This window comes from Furipterus horrens, unplaced genomic scaffold (assembly GCF_987537825.1).
Source record: "Furipterus horrens unplaced genomic scaffold, mFurHor1.1.pri manual_scaffold_10, whole genome shotgun sequence".
NCBI classification, from domain to species: domain Eukaryota; kingdom Metazoa; phylum Chordata; class Mammalia; order Chiroptera; family Furipteridae; genus Furipterus; species Furipterus horrens.
This window is the reverse complement of record NW_028327180.1, coordinates 39,607,726-39,629,365: the sequence shown is the minus strand read 5'-3', so window position 1 is coordinate 39,629,365 and position 21,640 is coordinate 39,607,726. Positions and strand designations below refer to the sequence as shown.

General features: G+C 47.7%; 1 protein-coding gene and 1 long non-coding RNA gene across 2 annotated transcripts; both read right to left on the bottom strand.

Moving 5' to 3' along the window:
• Positions 1 to 8,052: 8,052 nt before the first annotated feature.
• On the bottom strand, positions 8,053 to 10,990 carry LOC149999696 (uncharacterized). Its single transcript, XR_016513369.1, has 2 exons — positions 10,676 to 10,990; positions 8,053 to 9,421 (listed from the first exon to the last, which is right to left on the bottom strand). It is a non-coding gene; the product is annotated as an uncharacterized LOC149999696 (long non-coding RNA).
• A 1,456-nt stretch (positions 10,991 to 12,446) lies between these two features.
• Positions 12,447 to 21,320, bottom strand: EBI3 (Epstein-Barr virus induced 3). Its single transcript, XM_090289357.1, has 5 exons — positions 20,512 to 21,320; positions 19,743 to 19,874; positions 18,257 to 18,435; positions 17,261 to 17,418; positions 12,447 to 12,878 (listed from the first exon to the last, which is right to left on the bottom strand). Exons 1-5 carry the CDS (start codon positions 20,577 to 20,579, stop codon positions 12,726 to 12,728), a joined length of 690 nt encoding a protein of 229 aa, XP_090145483.1. The 5' UTR covers positions 20,580 to 21,320; the 3' UTR covers positions 12,447 to 12,725.
• Between the last annotated feature and the right edge of the window lie 320 nt (positions 21,321 to 21,640).

The following is a 21,640-nucleotide window of genomic DNA, read 5'->3' as shown; positions in this document are numbered from 1 at the left end:
TCTGGGGTCCTGGGCTGAGGCGACCCCCTTTCTCCCAGCACTTCCCCCAGGCAGTTCAACAGGGGCTCCTCCCACCGACCTTGGGTAGTGATCTGAGCTGTACTCCCATCTTTGATCTGGGAGCATAACAGCAAACCTCTGTTGAGCACTTACTACTGTCTGGCACTGTTTGGGGCATTTTTTTTTTTTTTTTTTTTGTGAGATATAATTCACCCACTTAAAAGTATACATTTCAGTGGGTTTTAGTAATGTTCAGAAGATTGTGTAATCTTCACCACTACCTAATTCCAGAACATGTTATCACCCTCGAATTAATTAGAATTAATTTTTTAATTCTCTCCAAATCTCCAGCCCATGGCAACCATGAATCCACTTTTTGTTTCTGTGGATGTGCCTGTTCTGGGCATTTCACATAAATGGAATCACACACTGTGAGGCTTTTTGCACCTGGCTTCTCTCACTGAGCACCATCCATGTTGTACTGAGTGCCAGAGCTTCACTCCTTTTCATGGCTGAGTAATAGTCCAGTGCATAGAGCAAATAGGTGCTCGATATATACTTAGGGTAGATGGGAACTCAGGACGGAGCTGAATGGGGATCCTGGCTGGGGGCTGTGCCTGCCTCTCTGCCCCCCTGGAACACCAAATATGGAGTGGGAATGGGAGCCAAAGCACCAGGACAGAGGGGACAAGGCAGGGATGGCTCACTGCTGATCTGATGGAGGAGGCATGGCCCCGCCTTGGGAGCTCCTAGTCTGATAGGGCGACAATCTGCCCTCAGCACCTCCTAGACACAGTCGTCCCTTGCTTAACACAAAGCCTGATGGGAGAGACATGGCTTGCCATCAGAAGCCCCAGTCTGATGGAGGACATATGTGCATGCCTTAATATACTCGCAGTCTGAGAGGGGAGGTGTGATCCTACCCTCTTAAGTACCCAGTGTGGTGGGGGAGGCATGGCTCTGACTTCTGGGGCTTCTAATCTGATGGGAGCTACATGGCCCTGGCCTGATGAAGAAGACATACACCCATCCTGCCCTTTGAAGTACCCAGTCTGATGGATGGAGGAGACATGGCTCTGACTTCCAGGAAACCAGTCTGATGGGAGAGGCATAGCCCTGTCGTGATGAGTCTCCAACCTGATGGGGGAGGGATATCCCAGCCTCTGGAGACTCCCCGACAATGGAGCATGGTGATCAAAGGTGTAGCCTTGGAGCCTTGCAGTGTCAAACCCAGGTTCTGCCCTGCAGTAGCCCTTGGAGCCTCCTCTTCTCTGTGAAATGGGGGCAAAAAGGAGCGTGTGCCTGAGGGAGTGGGCAGTGAGCTCTGGTGTAGAGGGAGTTTGGTTTAGTGCCTGGCCCATGGTGACAGCAGCCCCTCATCTCCTTTGTGAAGCCCAGGCTCAGGCAGGAGTGGGCTCCAGAGGGAGGGGCGGCCACCCCTACCCTAGTCCCTCTGATGTGCTCCAGCAGCAAGGCAGTCCCTGTGGGAGTTGATGGAGATTCTGGATGAGGCCCGACAGCTCCCGAGGACCAGATGACAACCATGCAGCTCATGGGAAAAGAGGACTGTCAGCAGTGATGGGGGAAGGGTAGCCTCCAGACAGCAAGTGTGGGGGTTGTTCCAGGGTGGGGAGAGGGAAGGGTGGGAGAGGAGGAGCAGGCTGAAGCCCAGGAGAGTCTCCACACATGACAGACCCCATATGTGTTGCTGTCCCTTTGCTTGCTTGGTTCTAGGAACCCTCACAAGGAAAGTGGGGGCCAAGAACAAAACTGCTCCCAGATCATGGGGTGGGAGAAAGAAGTGTAAAAGTCTGAAGGGAAAAGAAGAATTAACGGAACACTACCAGTGTGCAGGACTGGGGAGGGTGGCAGAGCGCAGTCAGAACCAAGGGCCCCCCTGGGCCTCGATTCCCCATCTGTGGATGGGGAGACACCCACTTAGTCAGGTTACAAACACTTACTGAACATCTACCAAGTGTCTGGATGGTCTTAGGAGCTGGGGACATACTCATCAACATGACACCTATCCTTGCAAAGCTCATTGTGGACCAGGGGAGGGGAGTCTGGCAGGTAGATGCTTAGGTAGTGCCGAATGACCCCAGCCTCCTGGTGGTTATACCCATGCGCAATCCAATCCCCTCCTCTTGCATGTGGCTGGGTCCTGAGTCTTGCTTCTAATCAGCAGACATGGCAAAGTTGTCACTTCCAGGAGACTGCTCCTGTGCTCATCTTATATATAAAGCCAGCTGATGGAGAGGTGCATAGGCAGGGAGCTGGGGCAACCTCTGGCCAAGAGGCCTCATACATGGCTGAATTGTCAATAACCGCATGGGAGAGCTTGGAAGCAGACCTTGTCCTTCTCAGGCCTTCAGCGGAGACCCCAGCCCTGGCTGACATCTCAGTTACAGCTGTGAGACACCCCGCTAAACCATGGCAGATTCCTGTGGTTTTAAGCTGCTAACAGAATAATCTGTTGCGTAGCACTAGATAACTCATATAGGGAGAAACAGGTAGTAAACACACCTCCTGAAGGAACCCCCTCAGAAGTGTCTTACCCTGCTTTATTTCCATCATCATCATCACCATCTCTAGTATCCATTCATTTTGTTTACATTTCATTATTATATTTAGATATGTTTACTGTATTATCCCCAATGTTCCAACCAGAATGTCACCTTTATGAGTGGGAACTCTTTCTTCACCTTCTGTAGCCTCAGTGCCTAAAACAGAGCTGGGCACACAGTAAGTGCTCAATAAATATTTTTCTTTTTTAATTTATATTTTATTGATTATGCTACTACAGTTGTCCTGATTTTCCCCTTTGCTTCCTCCACCAAGCACCACCCCCCTACTCCCTCAGGCAATCCCCCCATTGCTGTTCATGTCCATTGGTCATGTGTATGTTCTTCGGCTACTCCATTCCCTATACTGTACTCTACAACCCCGTGGCTATTCTGTGACTACCTATTTGTACATCTCAATCCCCTCACCTCTTCACCCATCCCCCAAGCCCCCCTCCCATCTGGCAACCATCAAAATGCTGTCCGTATCCATGATTCTGACTCTGTTCTTATTTGCTTAGTTTGTTCTTTAGATTCAGTTGTTGATAAATACGTATTTATTATTGCCATTTTATTGTTATTCTTTTTCTTAAATAAGTCCCTTTAACATTTCATATAATAATGGTTTGGTGATAATGAACTCCTTTGGTTTTTTATTTTTATTTTTATTTTGCCTGGAAAGCTCTTCACTTGCCCTTCGATTCTAAATGATAGTTTTTCTGGGTAGAGCAATCTTGGGTGTAGGTTCCTGCTTTTCATGATTTTGAATACTTCTTGCCAATCCCTTCTAGCCTGCAAAGTTTCTTTTGAAAAATCAGCTGAATCTCATGGGAACTCCCCTGTAGGTAATAATAACTTATTTTCTCTTGCTGCTTTTAAGATTCTCTCTTTATCTTTAAACTTCGGCACTTTAATTATGATAGGTCTTGGAGTGGGCCTCTTTGGATCCATCTTGTTTGGGACTCTCTGTGCTTCCTAGACTTGCATGCCAAATGAAAGCTGTGTGTGTGTGTTGAGGGGTGGAGAGGACAGAGAGAGGAGGGCTGATGTCAGATACCCTGGAGGGTGGAGTGGGAGAGAACAGAAGGCTGTGAAGGAATCTGGTGACAGTACAGGACCTTCAGCTAGAAAGTACTGGAGTGGAAGAGGATTATACCAGGGTTGAAACATGCCAACTTTGAAAGAACATGAGCTTGGGAACCAGACTTACTGACTGTATGACCATATTAGCTATCAACTGCTGTATAACAAATATCCCCACACTTCGCATACTAAATAAAATACATTTATCTCATAGTTTTTGAGGCAGAAATCCATGACTGGCTGAGTTCTGTGCCCCCTCTTTAGACCCTGGGTAAGAGAAAGTGCCCAGGCCAAACGGGCAGGTTCCTTTTATTGGTCTCAGATGGTTTCGTGGCAAGAAGGGAGGGAGCCAACCAGGGCTGGGTGGGCTCACCCACATGCCCAAACATGGCTGGTGTTTCCAGGGCTGTCCAAGAGAGGACTGTGAGGGCCAGCTGGAAGCTGCTCTAGGGATGTTGTACCCCTGAATTCAGTGCTAGGAGGACAGCAATGTGACTTGGGGACCCCAAGGTCAGGAGGGCTTGTGGGTGGGGAGACAGGAGAGAAATAGACTCCCTTGCTGTCCTCACCAGCCTCAGAGGATGTTCATGATTATCTGGTTGTGACTCTTGTTGGTGCCAAGGCCTCCTTCCCGGATCTTCGGAAAGGCCTGGGTGGGGCTCAGTCACTGTCCTCTGTGGTAGAATACACACATACCTGCCTCAGAGAGGAGGTGACGGGTGTTCAGGGTGCAGGGTCAGCCTCCTTCCTGTTCCTCATGGCACCTGGGGAGAAGTAAGGGCTAGCCAACCATGCCTTGTCTCTGAAGCCCATCTTTGGACAGTTCCAGAAGGGCTGAGCCAGAGATGAGGCTGGGAGAGTGCGGTTGGTCATTTCTGCTTGTTCCCTGAGGGTATGGAAACAGCCCAGCCTTTCTGGAAAACTCCCGGCAGGGCCAATTACAATTTAACCTGCACGCTCCTTGACCCAGCAACTCTACTTCCAAAAACTGACTGTTGGAAAACCCCAGCCAGGCAGGCAAAGGCCCCTGTGCCAGGCTCCAAGTCTAAACTCAAAGCCACATACCACGATGATTAAGAGGGGCAGACCTTGGCTTCACCACTCACTCACGGCTGTGTATCTTTGGGCAAGTGGCTTCACCTCTCTGGGCCTCCATCTCCTCATCTAATAAGGGGGATGATAACTGTACTGATGACAATGACTCATATGTACAAAGGGCTCCCTACCACTTGGGGCCTATGTGGAGCTGCCATCCAGATCTGTTTCTTTCACCAAAACCCAGCCCCACAGCCGCCAAGGGTGCCCATGCTCCTCTCCCAGCTCTCTGCCCTTTGGGGCCTGTGGGTGCTGGGGGACACGAGTGGGTGCTCTTTCCCAGATCCTGACCCTTTAGTGGCCTCCTTACTCCTAGCCTCCTGCCGAACTATGATCTTTCCCACCCCCAAACCTCCTGCTGTGCTGACCAAATGTCTCCCCTGCTCTAGAATCTTCTATGGCTCTCTATTGCCCTAACCTTTGTATTCAAGGTCTCTGCTCATTTTCCATTGTACACACCTTGTGCTTACATTTGCTAAATCACAAAGGCTTCTCATCTTCACACCTTCACCCAAGTTATTCCTGCTAGAACACCTCCATTGGCCTCTAGTTCAGTTGCTGAACTCCTACTAATCCTTTAATACCCAACACAGGTATCTCCTTCCCAGGAAGCCTTTCCTCACAGTTCAAGCTCAAGTGAGTGCTGCATATCCATGCACACAGTAGCCTCTATTGCCTTACTAACTGCCTTCCCAACTATGCTGTGGGTTCCTGTTTTGTTCACTGCTGAGTTTGCAGTGCCTTAAGCAGTTCTTTTTAAAAAAATATTTATTTATTTATGTTTTTAGAGAAGGGGAAGGAAGAGGGGAAAAGAAACATCGATGTGAGAGAGAAACATCAATTGGCTGCCTCTGGCATGCACCCCAGTGGGGGACAGAACCCGCAAACTAGGCATGTGCCCTAACTGGAAATCAAACAGGTGGTCTTTTGCTTTGTGGGGCAATGTCCAACCAACTGAGCCACATTGGCCAGGGCTTTTTTCTTTTTCTTTTTTTTTTTTAATCCTTACCAGAGGATATGTTTACTGATGTTAAAGAGAGAGAAAGAGAGAGAGACATCGATGTGAGAGAGAAACATCAGTTGGTTGCCTCCCACATGTGCGCCCTGACCAGGGATTGAACCTACAACTTAGGTATGTATCCTGACCAGGGAACAAACCCTCAACCTTTTTTTTTTTTTTTTAAAGATTTTATTTATTTTATTTTTAGCAAGAGGGGAAGGGAGGGAGAAAGACTGGGAGAGAAACATCAATGTGTGGTTGCCTCTCATGTGCCCCCAACTGGGGACCTGGCCTGCTACCCAGGCATGTGCCCTGACTGGGAATCAAACCAGTGACCCTTTGGTTCGCAGGCTGGTGCTCAGTCCACTGAGCCACACCAGTCAGGGCAGAACCCTCAACCTTTTAGTGTACAGGACAATGCTCCAACCAACCAAGCCACACATCGTAAGTGCTCAAGCAAGGTGTTTAAGAGAATGAGGGAAAATGGAGACACCACTTTGGGGGACTGGTTAGGGGGAAGCAGAACAAGGATCAGCACAGAGAGGAGCAGTAGACCAATTTTCTAGTGTTAATCTTACAGTAATGTTTGAATTATTATATATACATATATTCTTACTAACTGCCTCCCCTGAAATTCTTCACCAGAAAGGACAATTTATAATATTTTTCCAAAGTTCATCTAGTCTTTAAAATCTAGATATATACATAACTTTACAATTCAAGTAAAAAAAATCATTTTCTGGTAACAACCCAAATGCCCATCAATGGAAGAGTGGATAAACAACACGTGGTTCATCCATACACTGGAACATTACTCAGCCACGAAAAAGCAGCAAGCTCTGACACAGATTACAGCATGAATGGAAACACGAGGCTCAGTGAGAGAAGCCAGACACGAAAGGCCAATTGGATGTGATTCAATTTATGTGAAATGTCCAGAAAATCCACAGAGACAGAAAGTGCATTACCAGTTGACAAGGGCTGGAGGATGAGAATGGGGCGTGACTACTAATGGGGACAGGGTTTATGTTTTGGGTGATGAAAATGTTCTGGAATTACATAGAGGCGGTAGTTTAGTACATAGCAAATATACTAAAAACTACTAAATGGTACATTTTAAAAGGCCAAATTGTATGGTATGTAGACCTATCTTAATAAAGCTGTTGTTAAAACAGTTAATAACCAAAAGATAGAATTTTTAATGTGCTTTTATCTATTTTAAAAAAGATTTTATTAATTTAAGAGAGAGGGGAAGGGAGGGAGAAAGAGAGGGTGAGAAACATTGATGTGTAAGAGAAACATCAATTGACTGCCTCTCACATGCCCCCAGGCAGGGACCTGGCACACAACCCAGGCCTGTGTCCTGACCAGGGATCCAACAAGAAACTTTTCAGTTTGTGGGACCACACCCAACCCACTGAGTCATACCAGTCAGGGTTCAAATCTGATTTTTTAATCACAGGAAAAAAGCTCCTGGCAAAAATATGCTCAAATAGTACAGAAGTATATGAAAAATAAATTATAAGCTCTCCTTGTCCTTTCCCCAAATCCTTAAAACCACAGTCGGATGACAATTAAAGTAAAAATGTGACTGTTATTGGCTATATAATATTCCACTGCATAGCTTTATTCATCAAATCCCCTATTATTGTACACCTGCTTTGCTTCTAGTATTTTTTTCATCTTTACAAATAACACTGCTATAAGCACCTCCCCAAAACCTGTGTTTCCCAGGAATAAGGTGAAATGGGGCTCCTGGACTTTAGGAGGGAAGGTTCCACCAGGAGGGAAGCTACAGGGAACGAGGCAGAGCTCCTGCCACCTGTCCTACATTAGCCCTTCCTGCTTAGCCCTGTGCTCCTCGACCCAGCACGCGGGCCTCCTGGCTGTCACTATGCACAGCCCCAGTTTGGTTCCACCTCTGGGCCTTCGTTCCTGCAGTTACCACAGCCCATGAAACCCTTCATCCTCAGACACAAGCTTCGTTGGCATTTCTGCTGACATTTCCTGGACCACCCTGGCTAAACACTCTCCTTTCCCTGCTGCCTATCCAGTCGCTCTCTCGTGACTGATTAACGTTTCCCACCTGGTGTGAATGAACGTGAGTATGTACTTGTTTATTATTTCCTTTCCCCACCAGAGTGCGGGGTGCATGGAGTCAGGGGCTTTGTCCGTCTTGATCCCCACAATATCCCTGGCACCCAGCCTAGGCTTTGGCACACAGCAAGTGCCTAATAAATGACTGCTAAATGAAAAAGAATGAAGGAAGGAGAGAAAATAAACAGATCAACAACATATAAACACACACCAAACTGCACTGAAAAAGGTGTCTTTTATTATCAGGTATATCTGATTTTAAATTATGCTGAAATGTATGAGGCTTGGAACTGGTAAGATATGATAATTCAAAAGTGGTGTGAAGGATAGATAAGGAACTATGAGGGGAAATAATGGATGGGTTAGATGGGAGATCAGGAGGAACTCTGAGGGGGTGAGATTTAATCCAAGACCCCAAGGGTGAAGAAGAGCCAGCCATGTGAGAGCAAAAGAAGAGTGTTCTGGGCAGAGGGACAGTGTACACAAAGGTGCTGACGTAGAAAAATCATGGCTGCTGGAAAAGGTGAATGTGTATACAGGGCCCCATCTCTGTGCTCATACTTTTACCACCAACGATCAAGATCTCAAGGCAGGCACTGACTAAGAGCTCTAAGAGGGCAAGGAGATTAACACATTGTATACGGGTTGCGAGAATTCTCATCATTTCTAAAAGGTATTTAAATTCCCTGGTACGCAACATGTTACTACCGAATGGTGAGAAAGTGAGGGTTAGAGCAGTCACTTGCTCACTGGGTCAATGTCTGAGCCAGGACTGGTGACCTGGCCTGAATGCCGGCGATAAACCACTCTCTGTGGACTCTGGGTATTGGGTCTGTCTGCCATGTGGGAGCACTCACCTCGTGTTGAAGGGGACCATCAATGGCACCATGTACTGCCTGCTGGTCTTTGGGGAGCCTAAGTTGGGGCCTTTGATGGTCCAAAGTTGGGTGGGCAGTATTTCTGTAGTGAGGAACAAAGTGTCAGATGCAAGGGTAGGCGAGGGGCAGAGGGAAGGGACTTTGGGAGCTGTGTTGGGGTCCCCAAGACTATCCATGGGTTCAGTGATTTGGTAGGAGGATTCCTGGGGCTGCGTATATAGTCCTACTCATGGCTACCATCTATTACAGCAATAAGTTACAGAGAAAAATCAGGAAAGGGAAAAGGCCTCTGGAGTAGGTCCAGAAAGACCAGGCTCAAGCTTCCAGAATCTTCTCCCAATGGAGTCACACAGGATGCATTCAATTTCCCCAGCAATGAGTTGTCACAACAGATGTGAAATATTGTCTTCTGGAGAAGTTCATCATGGAGACCCAGCACTCAAGAGTTCTCTGTGGGGGCTGGTCATGCAGGTACCTCTGTCCAGCACAGACCAAGATTCCAGACTCCAGGAGAACAAGTGCTCAGTATAAATCACATTGTTTGTACAAACAGTTTAAGCCTGGCAGGGGGCATTCTTATCAGGGAACAGTGGGAACCATTCTGAAATTCAAGTTCCCAGTTGCCAGCCAAGGTCCAACTTTGTAAGCTGGCTTTTCTAAAGATGGCAGGCTCAGACCTGCTGTATTAAAGCTTTCTGCACAGGAACCTGAAATGGGAGACAGGGAAGGTGGGTTTGGATTATGAAAAATAATTCCATCAGATAATTAGAAAATAAAGCACTTAAGTGTTTTGAGCATCTACTGGGCACCAGGCACCAAATAGAGCACTTTCTACTGCTTTCAAAGTCTCTGTGAGACAGAGTGATGTACCCGTTTTACAGAGGAGGGAACCGGGTCCTGGCAGTTTCAGCTAGTCAGTCACATAGCGTGAGTATCAGAGCCAGGATTCAGACCTGGGGACACGACTGGGGAAAACAGTGTAGTACAGTGATTAGGAGCATGGGTTACAGAGCTGGGAGCCTGGGTTTGATACTTCCATGCCCTGGCTATAACATATCCTCCCTGGGCCTCACTTTCCACATACGAATGGATATAACCCCGCCACTTGTGAGGATTTGATTAGTACAGCACTTAGTGAAGTGCCTGGCACACAGAAATATCTACCAGTAAATTATGGAAATAAATGGTTCCCAGCTGGATGCTCAGGGTGAAAGGACTTTCAAGGACAGGAAGTCCTGCACACTGCACTGGAATGTGAAAAGGCTGGGGCTGGATTCCTCACGTAAGTGTGTCATAGATGAGGGAAAGGACATCAACAAAACCTCAAACTCTGGGCTCCTGTAAATCAATCACCTTGGACTTACTTCCAGGTCTGGAAGCTCACTCCCTTTTTGGGAGCACACACTCTTTTGTGGGGTGAGGACAGGTACTCAGAATTCCAGAGCTTTCTCTCCCAAACACCGAATCCTGCCTTCCAAAACCCCCTCAACCCCAAAGCACTGGTTTTGCCCCAACAGAGTTGGGAGGAGAACCTGAAGGCCTCTGCAGGCAAAGAACGAAGAGCAAAGTCTAACCCCTTCTAGGAATGCGATTGGCTAGAAACCCCAGGAAGGGTGGGGCTTAGCAGAGTCCCCTTCCCGAAAGTGTAAAATGTAGCGAGGAATACAATATATTAAAAGAAGCCCCGCCCCCAGGATAGTGATTCTTTAATTCCCTTCGGAAAATTCAATCAGGGGAAGTGATTGCATTAATACGTATTACAAGCTCGCTGTCCCCCACCCGTCATTGGTACATCCCAGGGAAGATACCCACCACCTGCGGAAGGTGACTGAGATGGAAGCCCTGCCCCGCGGAAGTCCGATAGGGGAAAAGATAAAAGGTACACATAGGAGAGGGAGCACTGGAAGCCCACCTCGATCAGAGCTCTGAGATATGGCCTAGGTATAAAGCCCTAGACTTACGTTTAAAACTTTTTGCTCCTACGTCTTTGCCTCCTGTTCACACAAGTACGAGAAAACGGATTAGGGTCGATGTTTACCGAACTTCCCCGGCCGTCCCTTGTACTTCCGGTACTATCACTTCCTTCAGCTTCCAATATTGGCTGCGGCACACACAGCTTGCTTTTGTCATTGGGTTCGATTCCCGCCTGTTAAAAACCTCGATTCGGTTGTCTTCCCTCCCCTGTTGCAACTGTAGTAGCTTGTAACAAAGGTTCCGGGGCTTTCTGGGTTTTGAGGAGTTCCGAGGAGGTGCTGTGCCCCTAGAGGTCAGCTTGTTAAAATTTCTTCGTGATAACGACGTGTCTCTTGGCTGCTATACTCCCTGCTCTCCATTCTTTTATTTAGCAAATAAAACACCCCGTGTTGGGCGCTTACCCTGTGTGGTGGCTACTGAGAACCACACATTATTCTTGTGTCGTTATCGCTCACGTGGGGACTGGGGGTAGTTCCCACGGGCTACACAAGTCGAGGGCAAGAGAGTACCCTGGTCAGCCCACCCCAAAGTTTATCCCGAGTCACAGGCAAAGACTCAAGACCAGGCTGCAAACCCACCTCACCCCTCCACACACACTAGCTTCCAAATGTTCCCCCATGCCCAGCTGCATTGTCTCTTGAAAGAGGAAGTCCTACCCCATTCCTTCCCCAGCCTCCTCCCTTCCTTTTATAAATGTTGTGTGTCAGATATATGCTCAGTCACTGGGGACACATCAGAGAACAAGACATAAGATTCCTTCCCTCACAGGGATTACTGTCTGCTGGGATAGATGGACAATGCATACACACAAAAAGGACATTTTCGGGCTTGGTAAATGGTCCGAAGACAAAACAGTATAACTATGGAAAGTGGTAAGAAGGGGCTGCTTGAAATGACAGATGAGTTTCCTATGGCTGCTGTAACAAATTACCACAAGCTAAATATCTTAACACACATCTGTTAGAGTTCTGGAGATCAGAAGTCTAATGTGGCAGGGCAGGTTCCTTCTGGAAGCTCCAGGGGAGAATCCATTTCCTCGGCTTTTCTAGCTAGACGTGCCTGCAATACTTGGCTCATGTCTCTGAATTACCTTCTGTCTTTCCCTCTGATCTGCCTCCCTCATATAAGGATCCTTGTGACTTTCTTGGGGCTCCTCGATAATGACCCTCCTTAATGCTAATTAACTTAATGAAAGATCATTGAACTTTAAGGAGTCTTACGATTCTTAAATTAATAATATCTGCAGTCTCTTTTGCCATATAAGGTACCATATTCACAGGTTCTGGAGGTTAGGATGTGGATATCTTTATGGTGAACATTATTCTACCCACCACAGACAAGGTAGTCAGGGAAGGCTTCTTGGAGGAGGTGGCCTTTGAGATGAGACCTAAGTGAAATCCACAAACAAACCCATGGATTGAGAAAATCCTTCCAGGCCTGACTGCTTTGACCTCTCCTCTGATAAATCTTCCCAAACAAACTCATGTCCCATTTGTGTTTACCCACACTGGGGCTTACATCTGGGCAACTTTTGAAATGATGGGTGAACCAAATTGCTGAACTGAATGGATCCCACCATCCCATCCCAGGCAGAATCCCATCCATACCCACCCCAACTCCTCCAGCCCTGGTGTCTTTCTCTGGTCCAACCCTGAACCCATTCATAGAGTGATAATTCACTGTATGTGTGTCCTGCTCTGTCCTGTCCTCTCTGACTCCTCTCTGGGTCTGTTGAACAAAGGGAAGAAGAGCCCTGAGTCTAGTGACAATGGTCGTTGTCTAATTAAACAGTAAATAATATGTCACAATTACAGTTCTATAATCAAGGGAGGGAGTACATTCCCATTTCACAGATGAGGAAATTAAAAGTTAGAGAGGCAAAATCACTTGTCCAAGGTTGCCCAGCAACTCAGCAGCAGTGAACCCAGACCACACAGGTTCCATTCATCTTGGAGTGGGTAGCGGAGGTGGGGGGGTAGTGGGTGGTGGTGGATGTCAAGGAATGAGCCTCTCTTCCAGGGTGCTGGGATGCACTGTCTACTTGCCCAGGATTACGGAGGCAGTGGCGGGGAGACTCCAGTTGCTTGACTCCCCGTAGTCCGTGAGGTCCTGAGCAGCCACCTGGATGCAATACCTGACCCGGGGCCTCACAGTTTTGAGGGTGAAGGATGTGGCTTCAATGGGCCCCACCTGAGAACAGAAAGAGGGTCGGTCAGTGGGGATGAGGAGGCTGGGAAGAGCCATTGTGCACAGATCTTCATGACTGAGCCTTCAGTCCTTTTGCTCCACCCTAATCTGTACACCCTCCACAGCTCCCTCCTAGTCTTGGGCCCTTCCTGGTCCTAACCTGTGTGGGCTTCAGTACTTGTCCCAGAGCCAACTTGTTCAGGAATCCTTTGTGCACCACACCATTTTCAAGGATGTTTCACTCCTCAGATACCCCTCCCCACCAACCCCACTCCTCCTGGCCCTAAACCAGAGCCTCTATCATTGGCCTCAATGCCTCCCTTCCCCTGACCCTGGTCCACTATATTAACCATGTTTTTAAATATTTTGTATTTTAGCATGTTTTGACATCTTAAATATCTTGCTGGCTGGAAACAGACAGCTCTTCTTGGGGTCAGCCAATCGTTAGAGATGGCAAAGGGTCAACGCTAGGAGCATACATTTCATATATAAACCAACCAATCCTGAGTCTATACCCTTAGCCACCCCTTTTCTCTCCTTTCCCACACATGCCAGTATTCCCCCTGCCCTAGATCACCACAGAGCCAGCTACCAGGCAACTTGAGATCACCCATGAAGCATAGAGCCCGCCTGAATTATTCACACCCATCAACCCCAAGCATTTACCCCATCCCATCTTTCCTTTCCTGTGGAAACCCCAGCAGAGGCTCTGGCCTCAGCTCTCCACTTGTTCCTGCCTCCTGCCATCCTGATGTTGCCTGTGTGGCTCTTCACAGCTTGGCGGGCCCCCTTCTCTCAGGAAATGTAATCAATTCTCTGTGTCCCCACTCAGGCACCTTCATAGGTTAAAATCCCAAGGGCACAAATGAGACTCCCACTCTGCTCCACCTCTCCTGCTTTCTCTCCTGTCCATCTTTTCTTCCCTGTTCCTGTTGCTCCACCCTCTCCCTCCTTGACTTGGCTCTCCCTCCCTTCTTTCCGAATCCCACCTCCTCCTCACAGCTTCCCAACCACCGGTCTGACTACCTCCCTTCCTTGTTCTACTTGAGTTGTCCCATATCATAGGCTGATGTGGAACTGTAAGGTTTAAATTTAGATTAATGTTTGCACAACTTTGTGAACACACTCAAAGCCACTGGCTTGAGCACTTTAAAATGGTGAGTTTTCTGGCATGTGAGTTTTATCTCAGTTTAAAAACTGAAAAGATTTTTTAAAATGTTTTATTGATTATGCTGTTATAGTTGTCCCAATTTCTCTTCCCTCTGCTCCCTTCCAGCCAGTAACCGCCCCCTCCAGTTGTCCACCCCTAGTCCATGCCCATTGGTTGTGCATATAGTTCTTCTCAACATTTTCCTGTCTACTCCACTCCCTCCTACTATGCTTCTTAATTCCTGCATCATCTTCCTCCCTTTCCCCGCTTCCCCCTCCCCGCTGACCTCCCCACTATATGCTCCCCATACCCATAATTCTTTTCCCACTCTTGTTGCCTACTTAGTTTGCCTTTGTTTCAGTTCCCTAGCTTCTGTTGTTGGTTGTTGTGATACTGTTTTCATTTTAATGTTCATAATTTTGATCCTCTTTCTCCTAAACAAGTCCCTTTAACATCTCATATAACAGTGGTTTGGATCTAATGAACTCCTTCAGTTTTACTTTGTCCTGGAAGCACTTTCTCTGCCCTTCTATTCTGAATGACAGCTTCGCTGGATAGAGTAATCGTGGCTGTAGGTTTTTGACTTTCATTACTTTGAATATTTCTTGCCAGCCCCTTCTTGCCTACAGAGTCTCCTTTGAGGAATCAGTTGATAGTCTAATTGGGACCCCTTTGTACATAATTTTCTTCTTTTCTCTTGCTGCTTTTAAGATTCTCTCTTTATCTTTAATTTTTGACATTTTGATTATAATGTGTCTTGGTGTGGTTCTCCCTGGGTCCAGTTTATTTGGAACTCTCTGTGCTTCCTAGGCCTGTAAGTCTATTTCCTTCCCCAAGTTAGGGAAGTTCTTCTTCATTATTTTTTCACATAATTTTTCAATTTCTAGTTCTTATTCACCTTCTGGCAACCCTATAATTTGGATGTTCACTCTCTTATAGTTGTCCCAGAGGTTTCTGAGCTTCTCCTCATTTTCCTCACTTTTTGTTTTTTTTTTTTCTGCACTTGTTGACTGTGCCTTCCCTATGTTCCTATTTGTTGATTTGATCCCTGGTTTTCCTTCCGTTATGACTTGTTTCGTATGTGTTTTCGTTCATTTCAGCAGGACTAGCCTTCATTCCTTCCCCATCTTAAGTCCCACTGTTATTTCTGTAAGCTGTCTTATAACTATAGCTCTGAACTGAGCCTCAGAAAGATTATTTATCTGTTCGTCCATTAATTCATGTATTTGCTTTCTGGTCAGCTGCGTGATTGGGACCTCTATCATTATCCCTGCCATCCTGACCGTTTTTGTTTTACCTTTCCTTCTTGGGTGGGGCTGTCACACCTCCTACGCTATAGGGGACAGAGCCCCGTGCTCTCGTCACAGACAGGCGACCTTCTCACCACGCTGTGGCGTTTTGTGTGGAGGTGGGGGTCCAAGATGGATTCCTGCTGTTCACTCTCCGCTGAGAGACTGGGAGCCTCCTCCTCTTTCCCAACGCCCTCTGGGCCTCACAGTCCAAGGCAATGGGGGTCTGCCTTCCCTGGCGTTGGAATCGGGAGCTGATGGGTTTGGTCTGCAGCCAGAGGTGCTTCACAGGTGCTTCTCGCCTCCCCTTAAATACAGGTGTCTGTGCTTCCGCGGTCCCATCGCCATCCCAGCCAGCACAGCTTGACCTCTCTGCCCCGGCTTTGCCCCTCCTACCCGTCCGGATGAGCACCACTTGTTTATAACGTCATATGTTGGACTTCCATGTAGCTTTATTTTCTGGAACTTCTGGTTATTTCTGGTTTTCCGGTAGTTGTAGTCCTTCTTAGTTGTGGAGGGAGACGAAGCATGTCAATCTAGGCCTCCATCTTGGCCAGAAGTAAAAAAGAAACTGAAAAGATTTTTAAAAATTATATTAATGACCCTGGCCGAGTGGCTCAGTTGGTTGGAGCATCATCCTGTGCACCAAAGGTTATAGATTTGATTCCCAGTCAGGGCACATACCTAGGTTGCGGGTTTAGTCCCTGGTCAGAGTGCTTATGGGAGGCAACTGATCGATGTTTCTCTCTCCCTCTCTCTCTAAAATCAGTAAACATATCCTCAGTTGAGGATTAAAAAAAAACTAAATTAATGAACACCAATAAAATTTAAAGGCCAGTACCTGGGCTACTTGCACACTGCAATGGCTCAGCAGCCATACATGGCTCATGGCCACCATTCTGAGAAGAGCAGATGTAGAAGATTCCCGCGGTCACACAAAGGTCTGTGGGACAGGGCTGTAAAAAGCTAAACTCTGCAAAGATGCAGCTTCTCAGCACAGTATTTGACACTGACCAGGGCACCACTGACCTTCCTGAACACCCACTGGACCCTGCCTTTATTTTTTATTTTTTAAGAAGTTAAAACAATATATGTTGTTTTCAATCAAGGTGAAATTCACATGGCATAAAATTAACCATTCAAAAGTGGACAATTCAGTGTCATTTAGTATATTCACAATGTTGTGCAACCAGAACCTCTAATTCTAGAACTTTCCATCACTCCCAAAAGAAAACAGGTCCTCAGCAGTAGTAAGTCCCCATCTTTCTTCCCAGCTGCTGGCAACCATGAATCCACTTTCTATCTCTAGATTTGCCTGTTTGGACATTTCACATCTGGCTTCTCTCACTGAACATGTTTTCAAGGTCCATCCATGTTGTAGTGAGTGTCAGTGCTTTCATGGCTGAGGAGTATTCCAGGGTGTGGGTGGACCATGTTTTGTGTATCCATTCATCCACTGATGCACATTTAGGTTATTTCCACCTTTCAACTGTTGTGAATAGCACTGCTAGGAACATTCGTGTATAAGAATTTGTTTGAGCCCTGGCTGGTGTGGCTCAGTGGATTGAGTGCACTGAAAGGTCACCAGTTCAATTCCCAGTCAGGACACAAGTCTGGATTGCAGGACAGGTCCCTAGCTGGGGGTGTGTAAGAGGCAACTGAGCCATGTCTCTCTCTCTCGCATTGATGTTTCTCTACTTCCCTTCCACTCTCTCTAAAAGTAAATAAATAAAATCTTAAAAAGCCCCGCCCTTAAAAAAAAGGAATTTCTTTGACTCTCTGTTTTCAATTCTTTTGGGCAGGTACCCAGGAGTGGAATTGCCATGCTGCCTTTATTTTACCAGCCACAAGCAACCTCAATATACATGAGAGGCCCAGTGCACATTGGCACATGCTGTTCCCTCTACCTGGAATCCCCCTTCCCAGCCACCTCCTGTCTTCCTCACCTGGCGGAAGCGGGAGGTTCCGTGGCGCTTGTATCGAATCCAGTACTTGAGTGAGAAGATCTCCGGGAAGGGCCAGGACCTGGGAGGCTCCCACTGCACCCACAGCCACTGCCTGTGGAGGGGGCTCAGACGCACACCTTCTGGAGGGTCCGGTTTGACTAACAAACAAGAGACAGGGTCAACAGAGGGCAGTTTCATTCACTCATTCAAACAACCAACAAATATTAATTGATAGTCTACTGAGTGTCCAGAACATAGCTGTGACCAATAGAGACCCAACTCCTGTCCTTTTGGAGCTCCATCTACAGGACAGAAGGCAAGAGACAAGGACCAAATTTACTGATCATAGCATAGAGAAGAAAATTCGGGAAAGGGAGTGGTTTGCAATGTTTTTTCAAGACATAATTCATATATCACAAAACTCACCCTTTCAAAGTATACAGTTCAGTGGTTTTTAGTACATTCACAATGTTGTGTGACATCACCACTATTTTACCAGCACATTTTCATCACCCCCAAAAGAAATTCGGCATTCCTCAGCAGTCTCCCTTCCCCCATTCCTGGCAGGGAGGAGACCAGCAGTGTTGTACAGGGCCCTGTGTGTGGGTCTTATGGAGAACTTGGGCCTTTACCCCACGGGAGGTGGGAGCTGGAGGGCTGTGAGCAAGGAGGGACGAACCTGACTAGGTTGCTCACAGGTACCCCCTGGTGGCTGCTTCAGGGAAGGTGTCCTCTGGTGGCTGCTGGGAAAAAGAGGGTGGGAACTGGAAACTAGGGAGAGAGGACAGTGGTCCAGGTGGGTGGTAATGAGGTTGGACTGGGGGTTCAGGAGGGAGGAGAAGTGGGTGGGTTCTTGATTAACTGTGAAGATGGAGCCCACGGGATCCATGATGGAGGGCAGGACTGGGTGACAGGTAGAAGGTGGGAGTGCTTAGTGAGAGAGGGAGAAGAGCAGGAATAAGCCAGTGGCCCTCCGCATCCCCGGCCCCCACTCACTGATATGTTCTGGAACAAAGGGCACAAAGCTGCTACTGATGCCCCAGGGATGGACAGCCGTGATGTTCAGCATGTAGGGTACCATGGAAAACATTTGGATGTCTGGGATGGTGCAGCTGGTGGCTTCTGGTGTCGGCTGGAGGCAGGGCTGGCTCTCCCCATGGGCGGCCACGCCAAGCCTGGACATGGAGTGGGCACTATGAGGGACTCAGCACTTCCTGCTGGCTGGGCCTGTGCCGGGGACCCCAAGTGAGGACAGCCAGCAAGGAGCCCTGGTCCGGGGTCCTGATCTTGTCTCTGTGATCCTGGGGGAGGCATCCACTTGATATCACAGAGCCCAGGGTTGGGGGTGAAAACCACAGGAGATGCTCAGGTCCCAGATTCTAAAGGTTTCTGGAATGTCGATATTCTGGTCTTGGAATTCCAACATTCTGAGGTCTACAGATTCACAGACTGGAATCTGAAAGAGCGAGGCTCTGATTCTATTTCTGAGACCCCAAGACTTTAGACTTTGGAGACTTGAGCTCAGTGCCATCCATAGAACTTTCCACAACATTCAAAATGTCCTGTTTCTACACTGTCAGCTGTAGTAGTCATTAGCCACCTGTGGCTCTCAAGCACTTGAAATGCAGCTAGCACAACTGAGTGTGACTTTGAAGTTTAATTTATTTTACCTAATCTAAATGTAATGTTTCCAGATACCAGGGAACTTGGAAAAGTTGTTCAGAACAAGTGGGGTGTGTGAATTTACCGCTTCAACTGCAAATTTTATAAAATCCAATCAGAGATCAAGAATTTCTGATGAGCCTTGGCTGGTGTGTGGCTCAGTGAATTGAATGCTGGCCTGTGAACAAAAGGGTTCAGGGCACATTCCTGGGTTGCAGGCCAGGTCCCTACTTGGGGGTGTGTGAGAGGCAATCACACACTGGTGTTTCTCTCCCTCTCTTTCTCCCTCCTTTCCCCTCTAAAAAGAAAAAGAAAAAAAAAATTTCTGATAAAAGTCTAGTATCTGAGTAGAAACGCACCATATGCATAAAATATTGGAATTCTGAAGGCTTAGTATAAAAAGAATATAAAGTATCTTGTTAATTTTTAAAATAATGATTACATGTTGAAACAATATATTAGCTAATCCTATTAAATATTAATTTCTATTCTAAATTTAAATATATACATTGTATATAAGCATGTTTAATTATATTATGCTCAATCATATTAAGTGATAAATATTTGGAGTATATAGATTTAAATAAAATATTAAAATTAATTTCACCTATTCCTTCTTACTTTTTAAATGTGACATCTAGAAAACTTTAAACTACACATGTGGCTTGAAATAGGTATTATAGGAAGTATGTTTCTACAGGACGGTGCTGCCCTAGAATTCAGAGCGTTTCAGGGTAGCAGTAGGTCTGCAGTTGCCCTGATGCTAGGGGTGTCAGGCCCAGCTGTAGAACCCCCAGGAAACCCCTCCAGGCTCTCTGACCTGTATGTGGCAATGAAGGATGTGGGCCTGGTGGCGTTTGCAGCAGGCAGCAGAGTCCAGAAGCAATCTACGGCAATCGGGTACCTAAAGGCCCGGCACCACACCCTGGGCTGGGTGAGGACTGCTGGGGGGAGGGGGGGTGGGCAGAGGGAAAAGCATGAGATTTTGATCTACCCAGGACAGCAAAGCCCTACCATGAGTTTGTCCCCATCTCACTGCTAGCTAGTGCCAGGCATACAGTAGGAGCCTAATAAAAGTTTGTGGAATGAATGAGTACAAGGATGAAAGGTCATCTCTCACCCCCATTACAACTTGCAAAGGTAGGAACTATTGGCTCATTTTTCAAATGGGGAAACTGAGGTTTAATAAGCCAGAGGAGACTATAGTAGTGGGGAACCCTGATGGGAGTGAGGTATTTTACTGTATTCCTTGTTACAGTTTTGTTTCCAAGCACATGAAATGAATGTATGCAGTTAACCTCCACCCCTACCCCACCCCACCCCATCCCGTGACATTCTCTCTCTGTGTGTCTCTGCCTCTGTCTCTCTTCAGGCTGTGGCTGCTACTACCTGAGTCACTTTGGGGTAGAACTCATCTTCTCTTGTGCCTCGCTTTCCCCATCTGTGCAAGAGGATGGTGAGCCTCCCTCACTGGGGGCATGCATGCAGGAGTTACATGAGCTCTCACCTCACCTCAGAATGTTCCACAGCAAACAGAGTCCAGTCCCCAGACTGGCCTCGACCCGCCAACCCCCCAGTGGTCCTACATACCTTCTCTCCCACTGCAGGGTGAGTAGCCAGCCCAGAGGACAAAGGCCAGGAGAAGTCTTGGGAACATGGCTCAGGTGGACTCTGCTTTCAGGAGCTGGGGCAGGGAGCACCCTCCAGGAGGCAGGACACTCAGACCCACATTGGGGAAACCAGCCCCTGTCAAGGCCCCCCACTTCCCCTTCTCCAGGTCTGACTCACTGGCAGGTCCGTGGGGCCGTGGAGAGTCAAGCAGGGATGGTTGAGGAGCCCCAAGTCTCTCTACCGACCACTCTGGGACAAGGGTGCGGAAGGCTCTGAGGGTGGGGGCAGGGGGAAGAGCTTCGAAAGGGAGAAGTGGCGACCCTGTGGCCTTTCCCAGCACAGTCAGTCCTTCCTTCCGGCTGCAGTGAGGAGGGGTTGGGGAAACCCCGGGAAGGGGGTGATGACACGGAGAAAGACAGAGACAAGGATAGGAAGGGAGGGACAGAGAGAGAAACAAAAGGAGACTCAGGAGGGACAAGAGGAGAGAGGAGACAGAGAGATGGAGAGAGAAACACAGATAAGCAAGGAGACAGAGATCAGAGACAAAGAGATAAGACAGGTAGACAGAGAAAAGAGAGACCTAGACAGAGGCAGGGAGAGGTAAGAGAAAGAGAGAGAAATAGACACGACACACAGAGATAGACACAGAACAAGAGAAACAGCCGGGAGAGACAGACAGAGAGGCAGGAACAGGAGCAGAGAAACAGAAAGAAGCAGAGACGAAGATCTAGGAAAAGAAGACAGGGACACAAGAGACTCAGACATCTACACAGGAGACGCCCATTTATTCACTCATGGACCACAGCGACGGGGTCCCACTTACCAGCCACACTCTACACCCTGGCCGTGGAGAGACAGAAATGCGGACCCTGGGGAGGCAGCCCCCACTCCTCCAAGGACATTCTCCTAGCAATGGGGATGCCCAGGGACAGGCTGGACACAAGGGGATTCACAGTCATAGTCATCTCCCCTCCCTTAGCTGGAAAGAGCTGAGAACCCCCAGGGGATTTCAGGGAAGTTGCCCAGAGGCAGGGAGGTCAAGGGTGGGACTCTCCCTCCCAGGGACCAGCAGCGGGTTTAGGATAAGGAAAGTGAGGTAAGTGCAGG

What these genes read in the sequence shown, in the direction of transcription:
- EBI3 (XM_090289357.1), bottom strand. Translation starts at nt 20,579, where the DNA reads ATGTTCCCAAGACTTCTCCTGGCCTTTGTCCTCTGGGCTGGCTACTCA. An exon ending in CCCTGCAGTGGGAGAGAAGG is followed by an intron (nt 19,875 to 20,511) that starts TATGTAGGACCA and finishes CCCACCCCCCCT; the next exon opens with CCCCCCAGCAGTCCTCACCC. An exon ending in GAACCTCCCGCTTCCGCCAG is followed by an intron (nt 12,879 to 17,260) that starts GTGAGGAAGACA and finishes TTCTGTTCTCAG; the next exon opens with GTGGGGCCCATTGAAGCCAC.